The sequence below is a fragment of the Sturnira hondurensis genome, unplaced genomic scaffold, assembly GCF_014824575.4.
Source record: "Sturnira hondurensis isolate 20B ecotype Veracruz unplaced genomic scaffold, ASM1482457v3 Scaffold0000648, whole genome shotgun sequence".
NCBI lineage: Eukaryota > Metazoa > Chordata > Mammalia > Chiroptera > Phyllostomidae > Sturnira > Sturnira hondurensis.
This window is the reverse complement of record NW_028073279.1, coordinates 7,401,851-7,424,046: the sequence shown is the minus strand read 5'-3', so window position 1 is coordinate 7,424,046 and position 22,196 is coordinate 7,401,851. Positions and strand designations below refer to the sequence as shown.

At 33.6% G+C, this 22,196-nt stretch overlaps 1 protein-coding gene across 14 annotated transcripts in view; it reads left to right on the top strand.

Moving 5' to 3' along the window:
* Window positions 1-21,117, top strand: part of MIER1 (MIER1 transcriptional regulator) — a 59,033-nt gene extending 37,916 nt beyond the window's left edge. For all 14 annotated transcript variants that reach the window (XM_037042885.1, XM_037042896.1, XM_037042939.1 and 11 more), the window contains 6 exons: window positions 4,711-4,862; window positions 5,586-5,667; window positions 7,608-7,702; window positions 10,562-10,689; window positions 15,571-15,710; window positions 18,168-21,117. In XM_037042885.1, coding sequence (XP_036898780.1) covers window positions 4,711-4,862; window positions 5,586-5,667; window positions 7,608-7,702; window positions 10,562-10,689; window positions 15,571-15,710; window positions 18,168-18,472 — 902 coding nt within the window. In that variant the 3' untranslated portion in view covers window positions 18,473-21,117. The remainder of the gene's footprint in view (window positions 1-4,710; window positions 4,863-5,585; window positions 5,668-7,607; window positions 7,703-10,561; window positions 10,690-15,570; window positions 15,711-18,167) is intronic.
* The last annotated feature ends 1,079 nt before the right edge of the window (window positions 21,118-22,196 follow it).

Below are 22,196 nucleotides of genomic sequence, written 5' to 3'. Positions count from 1 at the left end.
GCTTATACTTTACACTGTGTTTATAGCCAGAGAACCAGCAAAAGTGAGAACTTCCCCAACCCCCTTTGCTCCAGCAAAAGTCTAGAGAGAATCTCTGTTTACTCATCTTGGGTTTTATATCCAGCCAGAAGTAATTACTGTGACCAGAGAAGTGAGTGAGTAATTTGGCTTGCCTTGGCTCATTTATGCATTCTTGGGGTTCCTGGGATGGGGGCTATCAGTTCTACTCAGCATATAGGAAGGGTTTCATTCCCAAAGATGAAAGGCATGATTTTTCAAACTTATGTGTGTTTTGTTGTCATTCTCATGCACTAGACTGAGCAGACACTGCAACTTGGTGATAAGACTAAATAATTTGAATGCCGTGCTGGTATACATCCTACAATGCACAGGATCAAACCACCGCCCCCCCCTTCCCTCCATCACTAAGACTTAGCCAGCCAAAATGTCAGTTGTGCCAAGATTGAGAACCCAGGACTAATTTAATTGAGAATTAGATGGGCTACTTAAGAAAAAAGAAAGGCAAGGTTCAGGGTATTCCCAGTCAAATTTTCATGCTGCTGACATAAGTTTTAAAGTAAGTAAGGTGATGGTTGGGAATTATGAAGCAGTGAATAGCAAAGGACTGTGTAATGTTTGTAATGAGCATTTGACAAATTGATTAAGTTACTGAAAACTGAACATATACACTACTCTTAATTGATAATAATACTGTCAAAACATTTTATTTAACCTGTACAGGTGTCCTTTGCTATCCAAAAGTGAAGGGTTCCTGTAAAACCTTTTGTAAGCCAAAACAGCACAAAGAAGCAATGAATAGTGATTTTTTCCTTTATCTGAGGGCATTGCATGCCAAGACCACCTCCACAATAAAACCACAGTTGTACCAAAACCTGTATATACTTTTTTCTTACACATATATGTACCTGTGGTAAACTTTAATTTATAAATTAGTCACAGTAGGACATTAACAGCAATAATAATAAAATAAAACAATTATAACAATATGCTGTAATAAAATTTTTTGTGAATCTGATGTCTTGAAATATCTTACTTACTATACTGTACTCACCCTTTTTGTGATGATGTGAGAGGACACAGTGTCTGTGGAATGAGATGAAGTGAGGTAAATTATGCAGAGATCTTCATACCACGGTTGAGAGGGGGTAACTGAAACCACAGAGCCAAACTGCGTATAAGGGGGAACTATTATACCATATGGAAAAATTTTTCAGCATTTCCAGATGCCAAAAATAAGCTACCAAATCATACCAAATAACACATAAAACCTAAAGTGACATTGACATATAGTAAAACAGGAATGATATGAGGTTCTTATGTTATCTTAGGACACATCTTGCAAATGAATGCACAATATAAATAGAGATGTATCACAGATACAGACAGTTCAAGGTATGGCAGCTTGGTGCTGGGATGCTGAGTGTAGTTCCCAGGGAAGAAGCTTGGTGGCGCTACTCTAGCATTCTGGCTCTATAAAGGCTCACTTCAAAACGAGTGCCAAATGCCATTTTAACTTCTTGCCTTTTTTCATAAAAGTGAAAATCATCGTCAGATATTTCTTGATTAGCAAAAAACAGGTACTAATATAGGTCTTTAATAAAAGTGAAGTTGTGTAACTCAGCTAGACAACTTAAAATTCATGCCATTACTCATAGTAAGACCTTTTAAATTGTGGGAATTTCTGTTGTAAACCTTATTACAACATAATGCTGATTATGGATTAGCATTTTTATCCTCACAGTATATTGATTAGATAGAACCTTAAAGGCATAAAAAAGGAATAATACCTTTTTAAAAAAACTGGAGATTAATAAATACACATTTTTTCATTGGGAATTAATTTCCCAGATTGCTTATAGTTTTGTTGTACTTGTTTCTCAGCTTTCTACATTAGTTATCCCCACTCACACACGTGTATAATAAGCTTTGTTAAATTATTTTGCAACTCATTTTACTTATCCAAGAAACTTAATTTGATTACTTAAAATGGCCATAGGATGCACTTCCCCAGCTAACCTGTGTTAATACAGTGGGTGAGCGCTTGCCTACTGAACTCTTCCACTTAATTACAAGATACAATCATGTAAATTATATCTTCCAGTAATATAAGGCAGATGTATTTGTGGTCGCTTTTTAAGTTTTCAGTAGTTAGGCTGGGCAATTCATTTGAAATGAAATAGTTTCAGGAGATGTCATGAATCACATTTCAGTGATTGTGATCTTTCAAAATCTAGCATGTTTATGTCACTTTAATTAGAATAAAGTATTTTTCCTTTGTGTTGCTATTAAAGAGTTTTTCCCTTCATATCATATTTATAAATGTTATTTTTCCTCAATATTTCAGTGTGGAGTTCTTCTGAATTTCTGATCTCTTGGCATTTAGTCATTCTACAACAGACTTAATATCAGTTGTGTTGCCTGTTTTATTTCAATCATAGTTAAAAGTCATTTTATTTAGAATGTAAACTTAACTGGAAAATAATTTGGTCTATTTCTGGAAAGCCAGCATGGTTTAGTCTCTGTGAAAGACTAAATGCTAATTGTTCTTGCAGCATGATCATTTTTTAGGATGTTATAATTGCACAAAACAAAGTGTCATATTCCCAGGCTACCCTATCACAATTCTGAGGATCTGTCTGGCTTGTCATTTGCACCATCTAGCGATGCTTGTGTACTCAGCTTAAATAAGGCTATCTCTGTATCCAGTGCCACCTGGGACTTCCAGAATGATTGCAGTAGTTTGTGCTGATTTCATGGGCTTCATATGGGGTATAACTGGAGGAACAATGGGGACTCAGGGACCCACTCTTTATCTTTCTCGTCCTGAGTCAGGGTTTCCTTGTAAGGTCTTGCCCACCCCCTCCCTGACACTCGAAGAATGTAACTGTAGTCTGCTCCCTTCAGGGGACTGCTCCCTTCAGGGGACAGAGACTGAGCAGAGAATAGAAATGAATAGCAGTATATCCAAAGTCACTTTATCATGGGTGTTTTAGTGTTTTTACAATTTAGAGTTTCATCAGAATTCTAAAAGCAGATTTAAAAAGGAATTAGATTTACGAAGGAAAAGTTTTTAGAGTTTATCCTTTGAACTATATTTTAAAGATTATACATTTTGGGAAATTGAAAGATTAGAGTATTTAAAAACTGCACGTGGTGAATGAGGCAGGTGATTTACATGAAAACACAACATAATTGCCTGATATATAGGAAATATTTAATTAGCCGTTAATTTCTTTTTCATAACAAAAGCAACTTTAGGCTGTCAGTTATCTTTTGTGTCTTAGTGTCAAAGTCTTTATCCAGCTGGCTCTTGCGTATTGGCATTTAAATGATAATGTCTCATCCATCTCTAAAAATCAACAAACAAAACCAAAAACTTTATTCAAATGTAGTTTCTACGTACTTATTTAATATTTTTCATTAATTTATTTTTATCCTCTCTCAAGGACATGCTCATTGATTCTGGAGAGAGAGGAAGGGAAGGAGAGGGAAATATTGATGTGAGAAACATTGAAGGGTTACCCCCATTACACACCCCAACCTGGGTCAAACCCACAACGTAGCAAACTCACAACATAGTTGTGTACCCCAATGGAAAACGGAATCCACAGCCTTTCAGTGTACCCGACCACCCTCCAACCAGTTGATCCTCCAGCCACACTGGCCAGGACCAACTATATTTTCTCTACAGCAACTCCCCTATTCTTCCTCACAATCTTTCCAAGAGTTTTCTACTTTATTTCTTCACTTTCCATGTACTTTTCAGTCTTTTCCAGTATGTCTTCAGCTTCTATCTCTACACAGAATGTTCTTGAAATATATCTCTCCTTTTTAGTAAATTCAGCGTATCTTTTTTTAGGTTCAGCCTGGCCACTTGACGGCGTTTAACCAGTTACTACTCCTTGGAACATTTTCTTCCTTTAGCTCCTATGGTGCCACACTTTTGATATTTTATCTCGTGATTGACTGTGTTTTCTTAATTTTGTCTTTGTTTTCATCTTCTGTCGTTTAGAATTCCACAGCAATTTCTCTTAGGTTCTCCTTTCCTTTTGCTTTTTAAATTGTGATGTGATTTAGGCTTTAATCTTACTATAATGAAAATAATGATGATGTAACTGAAATGACTTAAAAATAATGACTTGTTTTTTAAAAAAATTATATTCATTATAATACAGTTGCAAACACCATAGAAAAATATAAAGAACAAAAAATTGCTCCAAGAAATAAGCAGTGATAGCATTTGGGTTAGATACCCCTTTTCAAAAATGTTAAACATCCATTGAATCTTAAAATGTACTAGATTTGTTTTAAAGTATTTTAAACCCTTATACCCTGTGTGATGGGATTGCTATCCCAGTTTCACAGGTGAGGTAGGGAGAAGGGAAGTAATTTACCCATACTGGTAGTAAGTCTTGGTGATATTATTCAAACAAACCAAGAGGGCTTGGAATTTGGTAAACAAGCTAAGTCAGACAAAATTTGAAAGGTCCATACAGTGGTACTACTTAGGTTGCATCTCCAGGCTGTGAATATTGCCCAAGATTGAAGTTAGGCAAGTAATAGGATGATAATTTACCTATCAGTTTTTAACATTTTGGCTCTAAGTATCAGTTATTTGTACAGTGATATGTTTTAACCCAGACTATCAATATTTGGTATTTTAAAAAATACTATGTTTTGCTAATTTAGTATATGAAAATGATGATCAGCTCCTGTGGGACCCTGAGTACCTACCAGAGGATAAAGTGATTGTGTTTCTTAAGGATGCATCTAGAAGAACAGGTGATGAAAAAGGTGTGGAAGCAATTCCTGAAGGATCTCACATAAAAGACAATGAACAGGTACATGAATAAGAACTAACTGTTGTAATCTCCCTAAAATAAATTAATCATACACATTTTAAAGTAAATGCTGTCACATTCAGTATCTATACACCAAAAATTTCTACAGTGCTATCAATGAAATCTGAGTACAGGTAGCATAAGATACCTAGTGTTAACATATTCACTTCTCGGTATGATATCATCTCAAACAAACAAAAACCTTGATATTTCAGCTTGCATGTATATATTTTTTTTACTGGGCTTTTTGAACAAAGTTTCTTTGGATATCCCTGGGAATGTGGATATCAAGTTGGTAATACACATCTGGTATAATGTTATTACACACATGGTAACCTAGTGCCTACCATAGACCTTATGACAGCATTATTTTTTACCTTTTTTCATCATTGTTTTTATTTTTTGATATGTTTAAAATTGTCTTAGAATAGGAACCCCAAAGGGCCAAAAAGAAGGAATTTGTGATTTTTATTAAATTATGTCTAAATTCCTGTGAATGCTGTTGCTACCAAGTTACAGTTAACCTTATTTTCTACATAGTTATCACAATTGGATTTATGTTTGTTACTCCTTAGTGTCCCACATATTGCATTCACTGGGATTATTTATCTTCCAGGAAGAATGAAAACACTAGGTTTTAGAAAAGCCTTCACTCTCTTAAGAAAGTATAGCTTTGAACTATTCATAGTCTGGGTTACATATTGAAGCCCTTTATTTTTCTAGGCATTATATGAATTGGTTAAATGCAATTTTGACACAGAAGAAGCATTGAGAAGATTAAGATTTAATGTAAAAGCAGCTAGAGGTAAGAATAAATAATAAATTTTATTTTCATGATAGAGCAGAAATTTAAAACATAAGCTCTTCTGTCTACCTAGCTGTATGATGAGGTCTGTCCAGAAGGTATCCAGCCATGTAATATGAAAAATAGAGACACTCATTGAAGCAAGATATAAGAAACATTGTACATGGGATAATGTTTGTACATTGTACATGGGATAATGGGACACCTTGATCACCTTCAAAGTAGGCACATTGTTACCTCACACAGTTTTCCCAGTCACCATCACCCTATCATATTTTCCTGAATCTCACTGATGGTCTGAAATGTCTTCCCTTTCGAAGGTGATTTTAGTTTTGGGAAAAGCCAGACATCATAGGGTGCCAAATCTGAGTTGTAGCAGAGCTAAGTCACTTGGGTGATGTGTAATTTTACTAAAAAACTGCACAGGACATTTGCATGAGTGGGTGCATTGTCATCAGCATTGTCCTGATGAAGCTGCCAGTCGCCAGATGTCAGTAGCTGCAGCCTTCTGAATCATCTGAATACTTTCCACGGAGGAATGTTCAAGCTTAATGCAAAATTTGATGCAGATTCATTGCTGTACTCATTCAGTCATTTTGTGTGTGACGACCACACAGTACACATTCACCCAGCAGCATCTACCACCCCCACTGACTAGTACAGTAAAGTCATCATTGTTCACACATGTACATTCTAGTCTACTTTCCTTGGCTGCCAGGTTACATCAATGTTGCACAAACTGTTCTTGTTATATTAACAATGGCTGGACTTTTTTCAGACAGACCCCGTATTGTACATTTAATAATACTGATCTTTCTTAATTCAGTAAGTACTTGTTGAATAACAAGTAACTTGTTAAATAATTTGCGTAAAACAGAAGTATTTCACAGGGATGGGCAAAAGTAGATTTCCAGTTTGTGTGGATAAAGACGTGCAGTTTTTTATCGTATTATAAGAATAAACTGTGTTTTGCATACTCACAACTGTAAACTATGTTTGCCCACCCTTGTACAAGGCCTTATGGAAATGGAATTAAGGATGTCTCTTCTTTAGGGAAAATAAGGCCATTTAAGTAAAAATGCATAATCACTTTGAATTTCAGCGCATTTATAAATATGTTATTTGATCTTGGTGTCAGCCCTATGAGATAAGTAATGTGACAGATGTTACCTTCACTTTAAAATTGATAAGACTGAGGTCTCTGAACTGACATAATTTATCCGAGGCAAACGTTATTTAACCATAGATAGTCAAAATTAAAATCTGACTTTGGGGGGTTTTTTTGCTCTAGACTGGCTCCCACCCTGCTTCACGAAGAATACTGTTTATATATTATTATAATGTAACAAATGAAACATTCATGCGTTCAACAAAAATTGGAAGGTTCCTAAATTCTAATAACATAACTGTAAACAGTCCCTGTCCTCACGGTGCTTAGAGACTAGGTAGGGAAACTGAAAAATAGTTATGAATTCTTACAAAAAGAATTAGAGGGTACATTTTAAACTTACTACAGTGGAACTTAACCTAGTTGAGAAAAAGGGTGAGTCTGCTAGGGAAAGCTTCTAGAACAAAGTTATATTTCTGCCGGAATGTAGGAGGCAGGTAATAATGCCAGGCAAAATGAGTAGCATGCACAAAGTCTAAAGAAAATAAACAAATTTAAAGAATTGAAAGCTGGCTAGTATAGTTGAATCATAAAGAATAAAGGGGGAAGTGGCCCAAATTAAGGTTGGAGAGCTAGCTAGGATATCATCCAAAATTTTATTAGTAAGGAGTTTTTGTCAATTTATCATTTGTAGCCATTGGTAAGTAATAGAGCTTAGAAGTAAAATACTTACTTCATTGTGACCAGAAAATCATGTTTATTTGCAGTTTTGTTTATTATATACGACATTTGGGGGAATATTGCATAATAGTTTTTTCCCACCATTTTGTAGAGGAATTATCTGTTTGGACAGAGGAAGAGTGTAGAAATTTTGAACAAGGGCTGAAAGCCTATGGAAAGGATTTCCATTTGATTCAGGCTAATAAAGTAAGTAATGATATATGGTCTCTTTCTTACAAAAAAAATTTAGTTAACAACCAAAAACATCTTGTATCTTAATTATTTTCTAGTGTTAAAATTCTGTACTGAAATTTTACAATACTAGCGTTTAAGGAATTGTTATAATAAGCATGCCTTGACTTCCTGGCATATATTTGCCAGGTGACTGTTTTCAGGACATAATATTAGAACCCTTTATATTGAACTCACTTGCAAATATGTTCATCAACTTGTGGGTACGATGTGTGTGTACAGTGTAATTATTTAAAGCTATTTTCCACAACCTGTGGCATTATTTATAGGAAGATCTTTAAAATAATTTTTGAAACTCTAAAGTTATTTTTAACATGATGCTATTTATAGTTAAAATATTTTTTACATTTACTTGAGTCCTGAGTGGTCTAAAATCAGATACTTAGTATTTAATTTGACTTATATCTTAGCAACTCAGTGTTATAAAATAATAACTTTATTTAACATGCTTATTATTTCATATTGGTGATGCCAATCATATGTAAGTGTATACCCAAAAAACTTCATAATTACTTGCAGATTTATTTTTAGGTTTAATTCTGTTGCAGCTGCAATCAGGTAAGATTTTTAACAGTAACTACACGATTGTACATATTAGAAAAATGTGTTGTTCTTTTGGGGAATTAGGACAGGCAAAATTAAAATTGGGGAGTTTAGATGTAGGAAGCTAAGTAATTTCCAAATTTAAAAATATTACACTTTTAGCACATAATAAATGTCAAAGAGCTTGGCTTTCCATGTTTCCTTGAAGATAGCAGTTAAGTCTTATGCAGTGGCTTGTCTAGGATGATGTGAGCACAGTATCTGGGCTTGTGTCTGAGGCTCTAAATGTCTATCACCGCATGCTCCTTTTATGTACCTCTGGATGTGATTGGATGGTGTCCACTTGATTTGTTTCAGCATATTTCTAACAGTATATTTTATGTTTCATAAATAAAATAGTTGCTTAAAATTCTGTGAGGTCATTTTTCTTAATTTTGCTCTAGAAAATCTTGTTGCATTTTGGTATATGACATCAGACATAACTAAGAAATTTCAAATCTCAGCATTTTTTTATTATCACCTGAGGACATGGTTATTGATTTTAGAGAAAGGGAAAGGGGAGAGAGAGGGAGAGAAACATCAGTGTGAGAGAGAAACACTGATTGCTAACCTCCTATATCTGTCCCAACTGGAGATCAAACCTGCAAACTTTTGGTTTAAGGGATGACACTCCAACCAACTGAGCCACACTGGCCAGGGCTTAGCATTGTTTTTAAAAGTGTAGCTATACCTTTTAATGTTCTACCTGAATCGATAACCTCTAATATAGTGACTAATATCTATGAAAGGAATGCATAGTGCTAATAACTGGTCATGTGTATTTCTGATTGTTTTTAAAAAATAACAGTTTCATGGTTGAAGGGACATTTTGGACAACAGTTTTCTAGCATTCCCGCTTGAATTTCAACAATATTGACCAAACCATATTAGATTACCTATGGTGGAGACCCCAGGAATGATAAGCTGATATAACCAGAAGCAGCAACACATCCCCAAGAATCCCTTTTTTTTTTTTAAGGAATAAGAACTTAATTTGGTGATTTGAGACTACTACCCAAAAAAAGTCTTAACATAATTTTGAAGGTAAAGACTTTGATTCATTTGTAAGCGTTTGGGACAGTGATATTTCAGCATTACAGAAGTCAGCTGACCTCTACCTAATACACTAGTTGTTCTAGTGAACAAAGGGAAGACAGTATTCTTTACAAGGGATAAGAATAGTACAGTGAAAACATTAATACTGTGTGTTTACACTTGGAATTAAGGTTTGGATCTTGATCATAAGTTCTATTATGCACGCTTATTTTATTAAGGATTTGTCATAATACTGTTAACTTTGCATACCCAAAAATGTCTTACAGTTTCTACTTTCAGAAAAGTAGAATTGACTTGGCTTGTATCTGTCTAGAAATAAGATTCTAACAGGAAAAAAACCCAACAACCCTTAAAAGATATTTTTTGGAGCCCTGATACCTTTCAGTTTTAGAACAACATAGGCCAAAGTTGTAAAATGCAAGCAGAGGGGAAAAAAGAAAAATACATGTCAGGTAATGAAACAAGGATGTCATCAAATTGCAAATCCTTAGGTGCAATCAACCCCATAAGATCCCTACTTCAAACTAGAAATTCATGGGTTAAAGTCATATTTTTTGCATCCCAAACACTCATACAGATACCTTTTTTTTCATTTTAACGCCCAGTTTTTTTAATACATATCAATTTTGTCAACATGCCAATCCCATACGTGTTGAGCATTATAGTAACAGGAACCCCTTCACGTTACACAAATAGATGTAGCACAGTAATCACTGGAATAACTTTGTAAACAAAGCATTAGCATTATTGCAATAGCTTCTAACTCACTGAGGACTATTCTCAGCCTTTCCAGAAAGTAAAACAGTTGAGTCTGGGTCACTGTTGGCAAAATGTTTAGAAACTGTTTATAACATTAATTTGAATTTAAATGCCACATAGAGATGCCATTGAAAACGCCATTTTTCAATAGAGAAGTACTTATTTTTATAGTAAATCAAAATGATAGCCTTTTAAAAACATAATGTTAAATATTTGACCTGTTGCCAGTGTACTATTTTTCTTCACAGGAATTCAGAAAGAATAGGTTTTAACGTAGCTGTAGCAGTACTGTATTTTATAGCATCATATTATATATTACTTAAGGACTAGCTAAATTTGTGTTGAAATTTAAGGTATTTTTTTATGAAGTAACTCCTTAAAGAGGAGATGATTCTTAAAAGTATTTGTTTCTTACAGGTTCGAACAAGATCAGTTGGTGAATGTGTAGCTTTCTATTATATGTGGAAAAAATCTGAACGTTACGATTTCTTTGCTCAGCAAACACGATTTGGAAAAAAGAAATACAATCTTCATCCTGGTGTCACGTGAGTTGATAATTTCTTTTGAGGCATATGTTTTACTAAGCTTTCTAAATTTCTCTTGAAAATTGTAACTTTTTAATAAGATAAGCCTTTAGTTTAAATTTACCCATTATTGATATGTCTATAGGACATTTAGACTTTTCACTGTCTTATAAAACATTGTAAACTACAGTTCATATTATTTAAGGCAACAAGTGTATCAAAACAATGTTAGAGTGTATGTTTTCAGTAGGATTCCTGAGAGGAAATGGATCAGAACAGTTGTGAAAGCATGTTTTTGTTAAATTCTATTCCATTTAGTATTGTATAAGTACATACAGTTTTAACACTGTGAGAGCAGTGAAAATAAAAAGGATTTTCTTTCCTAAAACTATAGGGTTATATGTATACTGGAGTCACTTTAAAGAGGAAGGGAAATTAATATTTTCTTTGTCTAATCTACTTTTGATCCAGGGAACCAAAATAAGATTTAAGTATAGATTATGTAAAAAGGAAAAGACATAGGGACATAATAAAAAAATTTAAATTACATTTTCTTTCTTACAAAGTTTTTTATAGAGCAAAGAATATATGCATGGTGATTTACCTTTTTCTAGACTTCCTGATACCTTTCCTCTAACAAATAATTTTAGTAATTAGTAATATTACCAATAATATATTAGTAATATAATTACTAATTATAATCCACTCTTTATGCAAAATGCCTTACATGTCTAATCCAGTCCCCATATACCAAATTCTCTTAGTCCTCAATTAGTTTAGCCTTGGAACAAAACACTGTCTACTTTGCCACTAGTAATTTGTTATTTAAGTACATAGAGCAGTGAATTTCAACCTTTTCATCTCATGGCACATATAAACTAATTAATAAAATTCTGTGGCATGCCGAAAAATATATTTTTTGCCAATGTGACAAAAAAATAAGGTATAATTTTGATTCCTTCTCATCAAATGGTTATTGTGTTGGCCATGGTCATTTTTTTATTTGACAGTATAAAGGAAAAGAGGTCAGTGGCCCTAACTAATCAGGTATTGCATGCTTTGAAAAGTTCTTGCTGCTCACAGGTTGAAAATCACTGACATTGAGTTTTGAGCCTGTCCCCTCAAAAGAGTTGCTCTAAAATGTTGATGAGTTGTTATAGTGGACCTAACTTTACCATACTATCCCTGATTATTACCTAATGTTTTTGGATAAAAATAATGTAAAATATGACTTCTTTTGGTCATTGTTCATTAGTAAAGTGCTTAAGGCTGGCCAAATTACTGCCCTTGAAGGATGTGCTTTTATCCATATTTGATTAGGCTTTTCACACTTGTACACTGGACTTTTTCTTGGTCCTGTTCATTTACATGTATCTTTGCTGGAGGATCAAACACTCTAAAATCAAAAGCAAAAATTATCTAAAAGGGAGTAAGTGATTATGATGGTCCCTGCAAATTATGGGTACAATGGGACTCTTGCCTCATCCCTCACTTTTTAAAGCCTGTGGTAGCTCGGGTGGAATTTCATAACAGTATTCCAGATTTTGTCTAATTGTTTAATGTTATATATACATTTATAATTTTTTTCTGGACTCTGTTGATAGTGTTGAGGCATAGTGATGTAGAACTAGATACAGCTATCTAGTTTTCAGAATGTTATCTTAAAACGGTCACAATTTTCAAGCTATTCTGTAGGGAAAAGCAGTAGTAACATCTTTCATTTTTTCACCCATTTTAGAAATAGTGTTCCCACGTGAACTGTAGGCAGTCTGTCATCATCAGCAGTAAGAACACAAGAATTGCCATGCTGGGTCAGAGCCATGGTTCTTTCAGTTTTCTCTTTCAGAAAGCATCACAAAGGAAACTGTTGTGGGCTGCCAAACATTTTAGTTTCTCTAGTAATCTCTGCATAACTTCTGAAAACTTTTTGAAGCTATTTATAGTCTATAACCTTGGTTCCTCTCAGAGTTAAGCATTCTGTTGGTAGAATTGCCACAGTTAAAAGTAATCCCATATTTTCTCTTTTTTCAGGCTTTAACAGAATTAACAGTGATCCCCTTGTGTAATGCCATGAAGTGAACAAATATATTTTCCTCCCTAGGCAAGATATGGTTTTGCAGGCTTTGATTATGTCCCCTTTAGGTCTTTTGTAAAGTTTTTTTTTTTTACCGAATTGTAATTTTTTACTCATATAATCTCTTTCTGGCTGTGTTACATCTTCTATAAAAGCTATAACTAGACTACATTATTTTCTGGATGGGGAGAAATTGTGTTTTTTCTGTAAACATGGAAATATTGTTCTAGATTGCTTTCTGTTTATAGTTGCACTTTAGGTGACTGCACAAAACATTTAAGTTAATACCTTTACACGAAATTTGAATGAATTTTTTATATTTTTAGTCAAAATCCATAAGTAGAGCACATTTTCCTGAAAGTTGTTTGTTCATTTTTCTGGTATATTGTTATCTTAAAATTGTTCACCAGAATGAAGTACATTTGCTGGTCTCTGCCTATAAATAGCCTTTGCAGTGTTCTAACACAGATTCTTTCTTCACTACCTGAATTGATAGCCATATACAAATTGGAGATTTTGCTGTAACAGTCTTGCATTTAATTTCTTTTCTTAAAAAAAAGTAAAAATTAGCATGACTCTGGTAATCTGAATGCTGTTCCACCCTGCTAGATGGTCTACCTGACTCTTCTTCCTTAAGCATTCTGCATACCATTAATCATCAGGAAATAATAATAATAATTTTACAGTATCATTGATGTATTCAGAAGTTTAAAATGATTTTGATACCTACTCAGTCTAGTTTTTTTTGCTTGGCTTTTAGCATCAGTACCCTTTATTATCCATTCCCACCATACCAAATTTATTTCCAATGTTCCTCAGTATGTGTCACCTGTTCTTATTAGCCTTAGCTTCTAAATTCCCTTTGGTATTCATCATGCTCATTTGTTTCTGTGTGCTTCAAGTATGTTATATACTGTATTTTGCTGTGTATAATGTGCACCCACATTTTTGGCCCAAACTTTCAGGAAAAAAATTTTTCATTTTAATTTTTTAATTCAGTTTTTTATCTATTTATATTTAGAAACAAAACTGATTATTATATTTCAGGGTAGTATTTTGTGTACAGACAGCATTGTCGCCTTCTAGAGTTATACTTCTAACACATAAGCATAAATGAAAGAATTAAAAGCATTTATATAGATATGAAATTAGTACTACCCATATATAATGCACATCTTTATTTTTCCCTCAAATATGGGTAAAAAGTACACATTATACATAGCAAAATATGGTAATTGTTCTGTAATTATGAAGCTGAATGGCATAAAGCTGAAGGGGTTGTAAGGATCATCAAATTTAATTTTTTTTCACTTGTAGATGAGGAAAATAGGCCTAGAATGTTAAATTGTTTAGCTTGTTGTCATACGTGTTTCTTTAATATGTGTTAGTTTTGTATCTCAGACTGTTGAAAGCTTCTTGACGTCAGGTACCACACCTCTATATTTATTATATCCCCCAAATCCCCTTAACTTAATGTGATCATGAAGTTTGAGATTATAGCCGTTGTTCATCATATGTCTATGGGTAGATGAGACTTTGAGTGAAGTCTCAAGCCCTTACACTCTTTTCTTCTTATCCACATTCTTTATCTTACTCACATAATTGGAAAACATTTGATGTAGTATTTCTGTTATACTCATTCTCAGGGCATTTTGAAATGTGTGTTTAAGTTTTTATTGAGCTTCTGCTCTATGCCATGCACCATTTGGACACCGGAAGTGCAGTACAGTAGTAAGCGAAACAGACACATCCCTGCCTTCAGAGAGTTATTCCAGTGCAGGTGTTGGCAGACTTTCTCTGTAAAAGGACTACAGAATAAATATTGTAGGCTTTTATTTTGCAGGCTTGAAGCTTTCTAGCAACTACTCAGCTGTATTTTTGTTGTGCAGAAGCAGTCATAGATGCTATGTAAATGAGTGGATGTTGCTATGTTCAGTAAAATAGTATTCACTAAAACAGGTGGCCAGCCCACAGGCCATAGTTTTCTGACATTTATTCTTATGACTTAATAGCACTTTATAGTTTACAAAACACTTTCCTATACATACTTTATACAACAACCCTATATGGTAAATAGGTGATAATATGATTATGTGTGTTTTGTAAGTGGAGACACTGTACCTCAGAGAGATTAGTATTTAGCCCGTACCTCAGAGAGATTAGTATTTAGCCCGGCATGTCTAATCCCAAACCAGTGTCATTTTCACAACTATCTTCCCATGTCATAAAGTTCAGGAGTGACTTGGGAAAGAAGTGAACTCACGTCCAATGATTTACTGGCAGATGAAGCTAGTAGATAAGCCCAGAAATTTAGTGAGTTTATAGCTCACATCTACCAGAAAGGTAATAACAGAGGTATCCAGGAAAGTTTAAGGAGGGGATTCATTATTAGGACCTCAGTTCGTCTTTCAGATTTTGCCATAGTCTTGAAATAATCTTTAGGAGCTTTAAAATTCCAGTCCATGTCTATTCAGAAATTCTTTTGTATTCCTGATTGACATCACCCCCATCTTCATTTGAAGATCTTCTGATTGTAGTTGGGCCACTATGAGCACTTGCCTACGATTTTAAAAGTTTGACAACTGCCTATAGGTGTCTAAAATTAGCTAGTTTAAAGGTCTTATGCATTTTTCCTACAAACGTGTAACCAAAAGAAACTTTCCATTTAAGTGTTCAGGTCCTGGTATGATAGATGAGGCACTGAAATGAATGTAAAGTGAAAAATAGGATATTTTTGTTAATAAAGCCTTCTAATTTAACCTCATTTAATTTTATTTTTAGCTTTTTAATATAAGAATAATTACTTTATTATTTTACTTAATTTTAAGGGATTACATGGATCGGCTTCTAGACGAAAGTGAAAGTGCCGCTTCTAGTCGAGCTCCGTCCCCTCCCCCGACTGCCTCAAACAGCAGCAACAGCCAGTCCGAGAAAGAGGATGGCACTGTAAGCAATAGTAACCAAAATGGTAAGCAGCCAAAGAAACACTTCTGTTTCTTCCTGTAGCCTGGACTGTTCAGTTTTGGTTTCTATTAAACTTCCAAAGCAGCATTTAAAATAATAGCTGTAAGTACCAGATGGAACATACATAACGTCAGCACACATATATACATACACACACATTAATACTCACAGAATACAGAGTAATTGGAAAGACTTCCCAATTTAGTTTAATAAACTATTAAAGTCAGTTTAATAAACTATTCTGTCAACAGTGACCATTTCTTTTAAGAAATTTATTCTTAAATTTCAGTTTAATAAACTATTAAAGTCAGTTTAATAAACTATTCTGTCAACAGTGACCATTTCTTTTAAGAAATTTATTCTTTTTGAGCCCCATCTATTTTCTTACTCAGTTGGGATGCCTGAATAATAAGTATTCTGATTATCTCTTAGACCCAAACTCCAGCCATTTTACATCAGAAATACAGATATTTTTTAAATACCAGTACTTTAAAAGCTTATAACTTATTCAGGCAGGTGCACGAACTGTTATATAGATTAAGTGAGGTAAATAGCAAAGGCAGTGTTTTGAGTGTTTTTCTCTTTGATAGCATAATGACCTTGAAGGATAAGAAAAGATACAGTAGGTGTCAGAATAGAAACATTGCTGTTATCATCTCCATGAAAAAAGAAGCAAAAGGCATACCTATATGATCGAGGTTCAGATAATGTTCTCGTTTACAGTAATACAGTGGACCAAAAAGATTGCGCTTGCTGATCAGTAAGACCTAGTCAGAGAATTACTTTAACTTAGAATCTAATGAAAATGGTCTTTCTACATGAGAATAAGACAGTTGCCAGGCAGAAAGTACTAAGTCCTTCAGTCCTCTTTAGGAAGAAGCTGGAGAGTTAGAACTAAGTTCTGCCCGCCTGCCTTCTGATGTGACAGAAACTAGAAGAGAAATGCTGGCATTGCTGTAGTGAATGTACTGTGCTGTGTTCATTGATGACACCTCTCTATTCCATCACTACGAGCCAAACAAACAAAAATTAGGGCCTAATGGCCGCTTCCTGGTCCAAAAAGCATATTATTGACATGGCATCTAACGCTAGCCATATCCATGCCGAAATATGATAAAAAGCTGAAACTCTGTCCTTAGGACTAGGGGGTAGAAACTCAGTTGGTACTTCAGTCTTTTCCTGTTTGCTCATAATGTCAAATAAGTAATTTCATTTTCTTGTTACTTTTTTAACCATTTCATGAGAACATGCAGTTAGCCTAGGAGAGTTTCATAAGTTACCTATAAATAGTAGCCCATTCACATTGGGTACCTAAAACTCAACATTTCTCAGGTTTCTCAAGGCAAGGAAGGAACTTGGCACCTAGTTTCATTTCTTTTGTAAGGGACTTTTTAGGGTCTTGAAATCTTAGTTATTTTTTACCGAATCACAGTGTTACCAACTCTTTGGGCTTTATTACAGGAAAATCATGCCTTCAGTATCATGATGCATAATTCCATGTGCATTCATGATTTGAGTGTACTTTTGAGTTGGGGAGAACAGAAATTTTTTTAATCAAAATATAATATTTGAGGCTCATCCTCTATACTGAATGTTTTAATTAAATTTTAAGTATCTTGGGTGGCACATTCTATATTTTTATAGTAAGTGTCCCCAAAATTTCTACTTTATTCTGCTATTAACTTCAACATGACCTTTTTACTGTTACTTACTTTTATTTGAATAATTAGACTCTTTCTTTTCTTGCCTGTCATGGAGGAATTTGTGTTTACTTTTAGCATCTTCAAGTATATCCTTAGGTAGTACAGACATTAATGTTTAACATGACAGGTTACTTAAATAGTTAGATAAATGTCGTATATGATCTACCCATAAAGTATAGTAATAGCCACCGCTTTACATTACAATAAAGAAGTCATGTCATCTTCATTTTATATAGTGGGTATAATGCTCAAGCTTCTAAAGAAAGAATATAATTCTTTTTTTACATGGTTTTAGAAAGTTACAGCAGTTTGTTAAATCTGAATCATTTATCCATCTCTTTGCTTAAATCCAACTTATGACGGCTGTATCCAGTGCTTCTTTGTTGTCAGGTGATATCAATACACTCTTAATATATGCCAAATTCTTTTCTTAATTCTTTACATTTATTGACATTTAATTTTCACAACAGCCCTGTAAGGTAAATTATCCTCATTGTTTTTGTGATGACACGTAGGTACAGAGAATATAAATAAATTGCCTAAGATCACACAGCTATTAGGTAAATAGATCCAGAATTTAGACCACACACAGATTTGATGCTTCACTTCTTTGATGAAAACTTGTGTTATAATAGCTGTCTTACTTGAAAAATAATTAAATAAAAAAATTGGAAAAAAAAGAAAAAAAAATAGCTGTCTTACAATCCTTTGCAAATTTAACTTTTTAATATTAGCAGTTTATGTTTCTTCCAACTTAGGGGTGTCATCTAATGGACCAGGTGAAATATTAAACAAAGAAGAAGTAAAAGTTGAAGGGTTACACGTTAATGGACCAGCAGGTGGAAATAAGAAACCACTTCATGCAGATATGGATAGTAATGGTTATGAAACAGATAATCTTACCACTGACCCAAAACTTGCCCATATTGATGAAAAAAGTGAGAGACCTGCCAAAAGGCGGAGGGTAAACAGCAATGGAAAAGAAAGTCCAGGTTCTTCTGAATTTTTCCAAGAAACAATCTCACATGGAAAATTTGAAGAACTTGAAAACACAGATGACTGAATTTTAGACTTATTTTACTTTCTTTGGAGTAAATCTTGGTGGACTTTAATTTTCAGGGTTGATGGGTTACCTTAAAAACTTGATTTTCTTGAAGCAATTGGTCAACATTTGAAATTGGATTGAGTCCTAACTTTAGTAAATAAGATTTCATAATTTTGCCTTATGCACAATTTTTATTTTAAAACTATAAAGGACCCTTTTAAAAGATATAATGAATAGTCTAATAAATTTGAATGAGCTAAAGATAAATCTGTACCTTATTATTGGATATATTAATCTTAAAATTTTACTACAAGGTACTTTTTGCATAGTTTGATGGCAGAGAAGAAAAACAAACTTTCTGCTTAACACCAGTTTTTTTTTGTTTTTAGTTTATTGAAATGTTTTTCAAACATTTCTCTCTTTGAGAAATGAGTGTCATTATTAAGGAAACCCTTATGAATCCTGAAAGTTATGCTAGCATGATTTTTTATATATAGAAGTTTAAAGATAAACCAAGTCAGGTTTGTATATGTAAAATTTATGACATCAATGATGTCTTCTATATTCTTATCTGGGCTGAAGAAATACATTCTGTATTTTTCCAGATTCTTTGTAGCCTTTGAAAGATTTTTGCAGTACATATATGTCTTGACTGAGCTGTTCTTTCTTAATACAAAAGCTTGTATAATTTTCTTAACTTGTACAGTTGGTAAACTTTTATGAGAGGAATTGATATTCTGAGTCTGTCAGCTTTCATTTTATTTTGCTATGGTTTTTCTAATGAATTTTTAAGTGTTTGTGTAGTAACTAAGTCATGTTTCTTATCCAGGCAGTAAAAACATTCATGAAGGATTGTGAAAATGTTTTTTTCAAATTTCTACTTATGGACAAACAGTGTGGGAATTCTGAAATTAAGCATGATACTTAGGTTGCATAGTTGTTTGTGTTCACTCTAATTTTCAGAATTATTTTTGAAGCAAAATGAAAGTTTAATGTTGGCTTAAGTGCTTAAATGTATCATGCTGACCAGGATCTTGTTGAGTTATTTTTGTATGCATTATGAAATTTCCCATTTTTGCATTAAATAAACTGGGGAAAGGTCAAGTGATATTTAGATCATTGGCACACACGTGGAGTTGGCAGGCAACACTATTGATTTTTAAGAGGAAAAAGTGATGAAGTTAGAAAAGTTTTTGGACTTTTCTAGTTACAGTCTAGTTTTCCAGATCTGATAGTGTATTTCCAAAATGAAAGTAAGATATACTATAACTACTGCTCTGTGATTACAAACAGGATCATCCATTTCCATAGCCTTGCAAGAGTGCCATTTTATTTTTAGTGCAAAATTCTTGTTAAAAAATGTAGTTTTATACAGCTGATAGACCAACCTATATCCAAACTTTTATAAAAGATTATTAACTATTGTTTTTATCACATAGGCATACCCAAAATGCTTGCACCAGTTCCTTTTCAGCCATTAGTTCAAGAGCCAATGCCTTTTGAAAATAAATCTTCTCTCATCTTTTTTTTAATGGCTCAACTGTCTAATGCAATGGAGTAGAGGTTTGCACTGAGATATTTTGGTTTAGGCCTTATTCCCACGAAGTATTACTATTAACATATGTTCAGACTGCTTCCCTGCACCAGTGTGAACAAGTTTCCCCCAACAGTGTTATTAAAAGCCACTTTACAGCACTTCATATTAATGTACACCCACTGTTACATACATATCCAAGAAAATCCAAGTTTTAGGTGGAAGTGTTGAGAAGCATGAATTTTTTGTTTTTCTTTTGTTTTACCTAGAATATTTAATTTATCCAGAATGGCAGCTTTAACAGATGATCACAATCCATTTTCTAAATCAGATTTTATTAAAACAAATCCAAAGTATCCCAGCTCTTTGTCAAAGACTGTAGAAATGTTTCAAATGAATAGTCATGTTGTACCTTTTAAGTTGTTGCAATATTTAAGACACCATTTTCACCTTTTATAAAAGATGCATTTTGTTTGCAGGTTTGTGAAGTTCTGGCAGACTAATATTGCAGGAACATTTTTGGTAAATTCTCAGGCACATTCGCAAATATGGCACATGTATACATGTTAGGAAATCTTTTCTTAATCTTCTCTTTTAAAGTATGCCTAATGAAAGACATTCCACTATTATAATACATAATACTCAGCTTTTCATAAAGAAATATTTTATTTTATGTTTATACAGTTATTTCACACAGTACTTTGCTCTTCATAATGCAGCCATTTTAACTTAATAAGTCATTGCACTATAAAATTTTTAGTGATATGATCTAATTTGCTTAATATTTAGTACATAATTCTTGAACTTCTGACAAATTGCTTTGGGAAAAGAAGTCTGTTAATAGTTACTTAATCTCTGCCAACCCCAGCAAAGCACTGTTGTTTTCATTTGGAATGGTGTTCTGTTCTATGATGTGTTTTCAAATAGCGTTCAGAATCTGCAACTCAAGTTCAGCATACATCTGTTGAGCTCTAAAATGTATTTGAAATAATATTTAAATAGGCATTTAAAATTTTGAGTTAGAGGTTTTTAAATTTATGCATAGTAATTTTGCACTGTAAAATAATTCCCTTCTCCCAGTCCCTGTCTGCCATTCTGAATATGCTTATTAAAATATTTTGTAAACACATTTGCCTACATAATGTTGTGTGAATGATTTTCATTAGATTGATTCACTAGGTTTGAATTACAGGTTTTGAGTTTGTGTGATGCACATTGCTTACTATATAAATTACATACAATCTCTGTTCTTTCTGCTTCTAAACATACCTATTTCACGAAGTAGTGTTTCAGTGGCTTCTGGTCCCTTCTACCTCATCTTGGGTGATTTATTTTTGTCTTTTACAGTTTTTTTCTTCCAGAGAGATCCTTTGGTCTATGGACCTCTATTTACCTGTTTCTCTTCCACTGAACTATATAATTAAAAATATTTGTTCCCTCCTTTTGCACTGCAAATATCACTGCAAGATACTATACCACATAATATTTTGCAAAAACTTTTGTCACAATATTTGCTTTGCTCTTAATGGAAAATTAAGAGTGGGCACTCTGAACGAATGAGTGAACCTCCACAGGCAACATGTGCATTACCCTACGCTGAGTAACTGGCTCTGCATCACTATTCAATACCAAGTCAGACGGCTATCCCATCTATAATCCATACTCAGGAAAAAAGCCATTGTGGACAACCATATAATAAATAACATTACGGGGAAGAAAAAGGAATTTCTGAATTTTAACCTTTTATTTTGTCTTCTATAAAATGGCCCTTCTGTATCATATGATTCTATGGATTGTTTAAATTTTTATAATAAAATCAACACTGCTCTTTAATAATCAAGTTTATCCTTTGCAAAATCTTACGGGGTCATCCCTCCAAATTATGGGATGATTTTTTGTATTATTTGAATTAGCCTCTTTATCTTCTAACACCGATTTTCTATAACCTTATTAATTATGTACCCCTTAGTAATGTGCTGGTCTTTCCTGGCCATCTGTATGTACATGGAGATTTTTCTTTTCTGAACATGAATATTTTTTATCTTCACCTTCTAGGATTTATTTAGAATGTATATTATACTTAAAATGTCATTTTGCTTGCTCTGAATAAGCTTAATTCTAATTCCCCTTTATCTAAATTGATACTAAAGGCTTCTTTATACTTCAGTGTCCATGGTGACAAGTCTTTCTCATGTTTTCATGTACTTT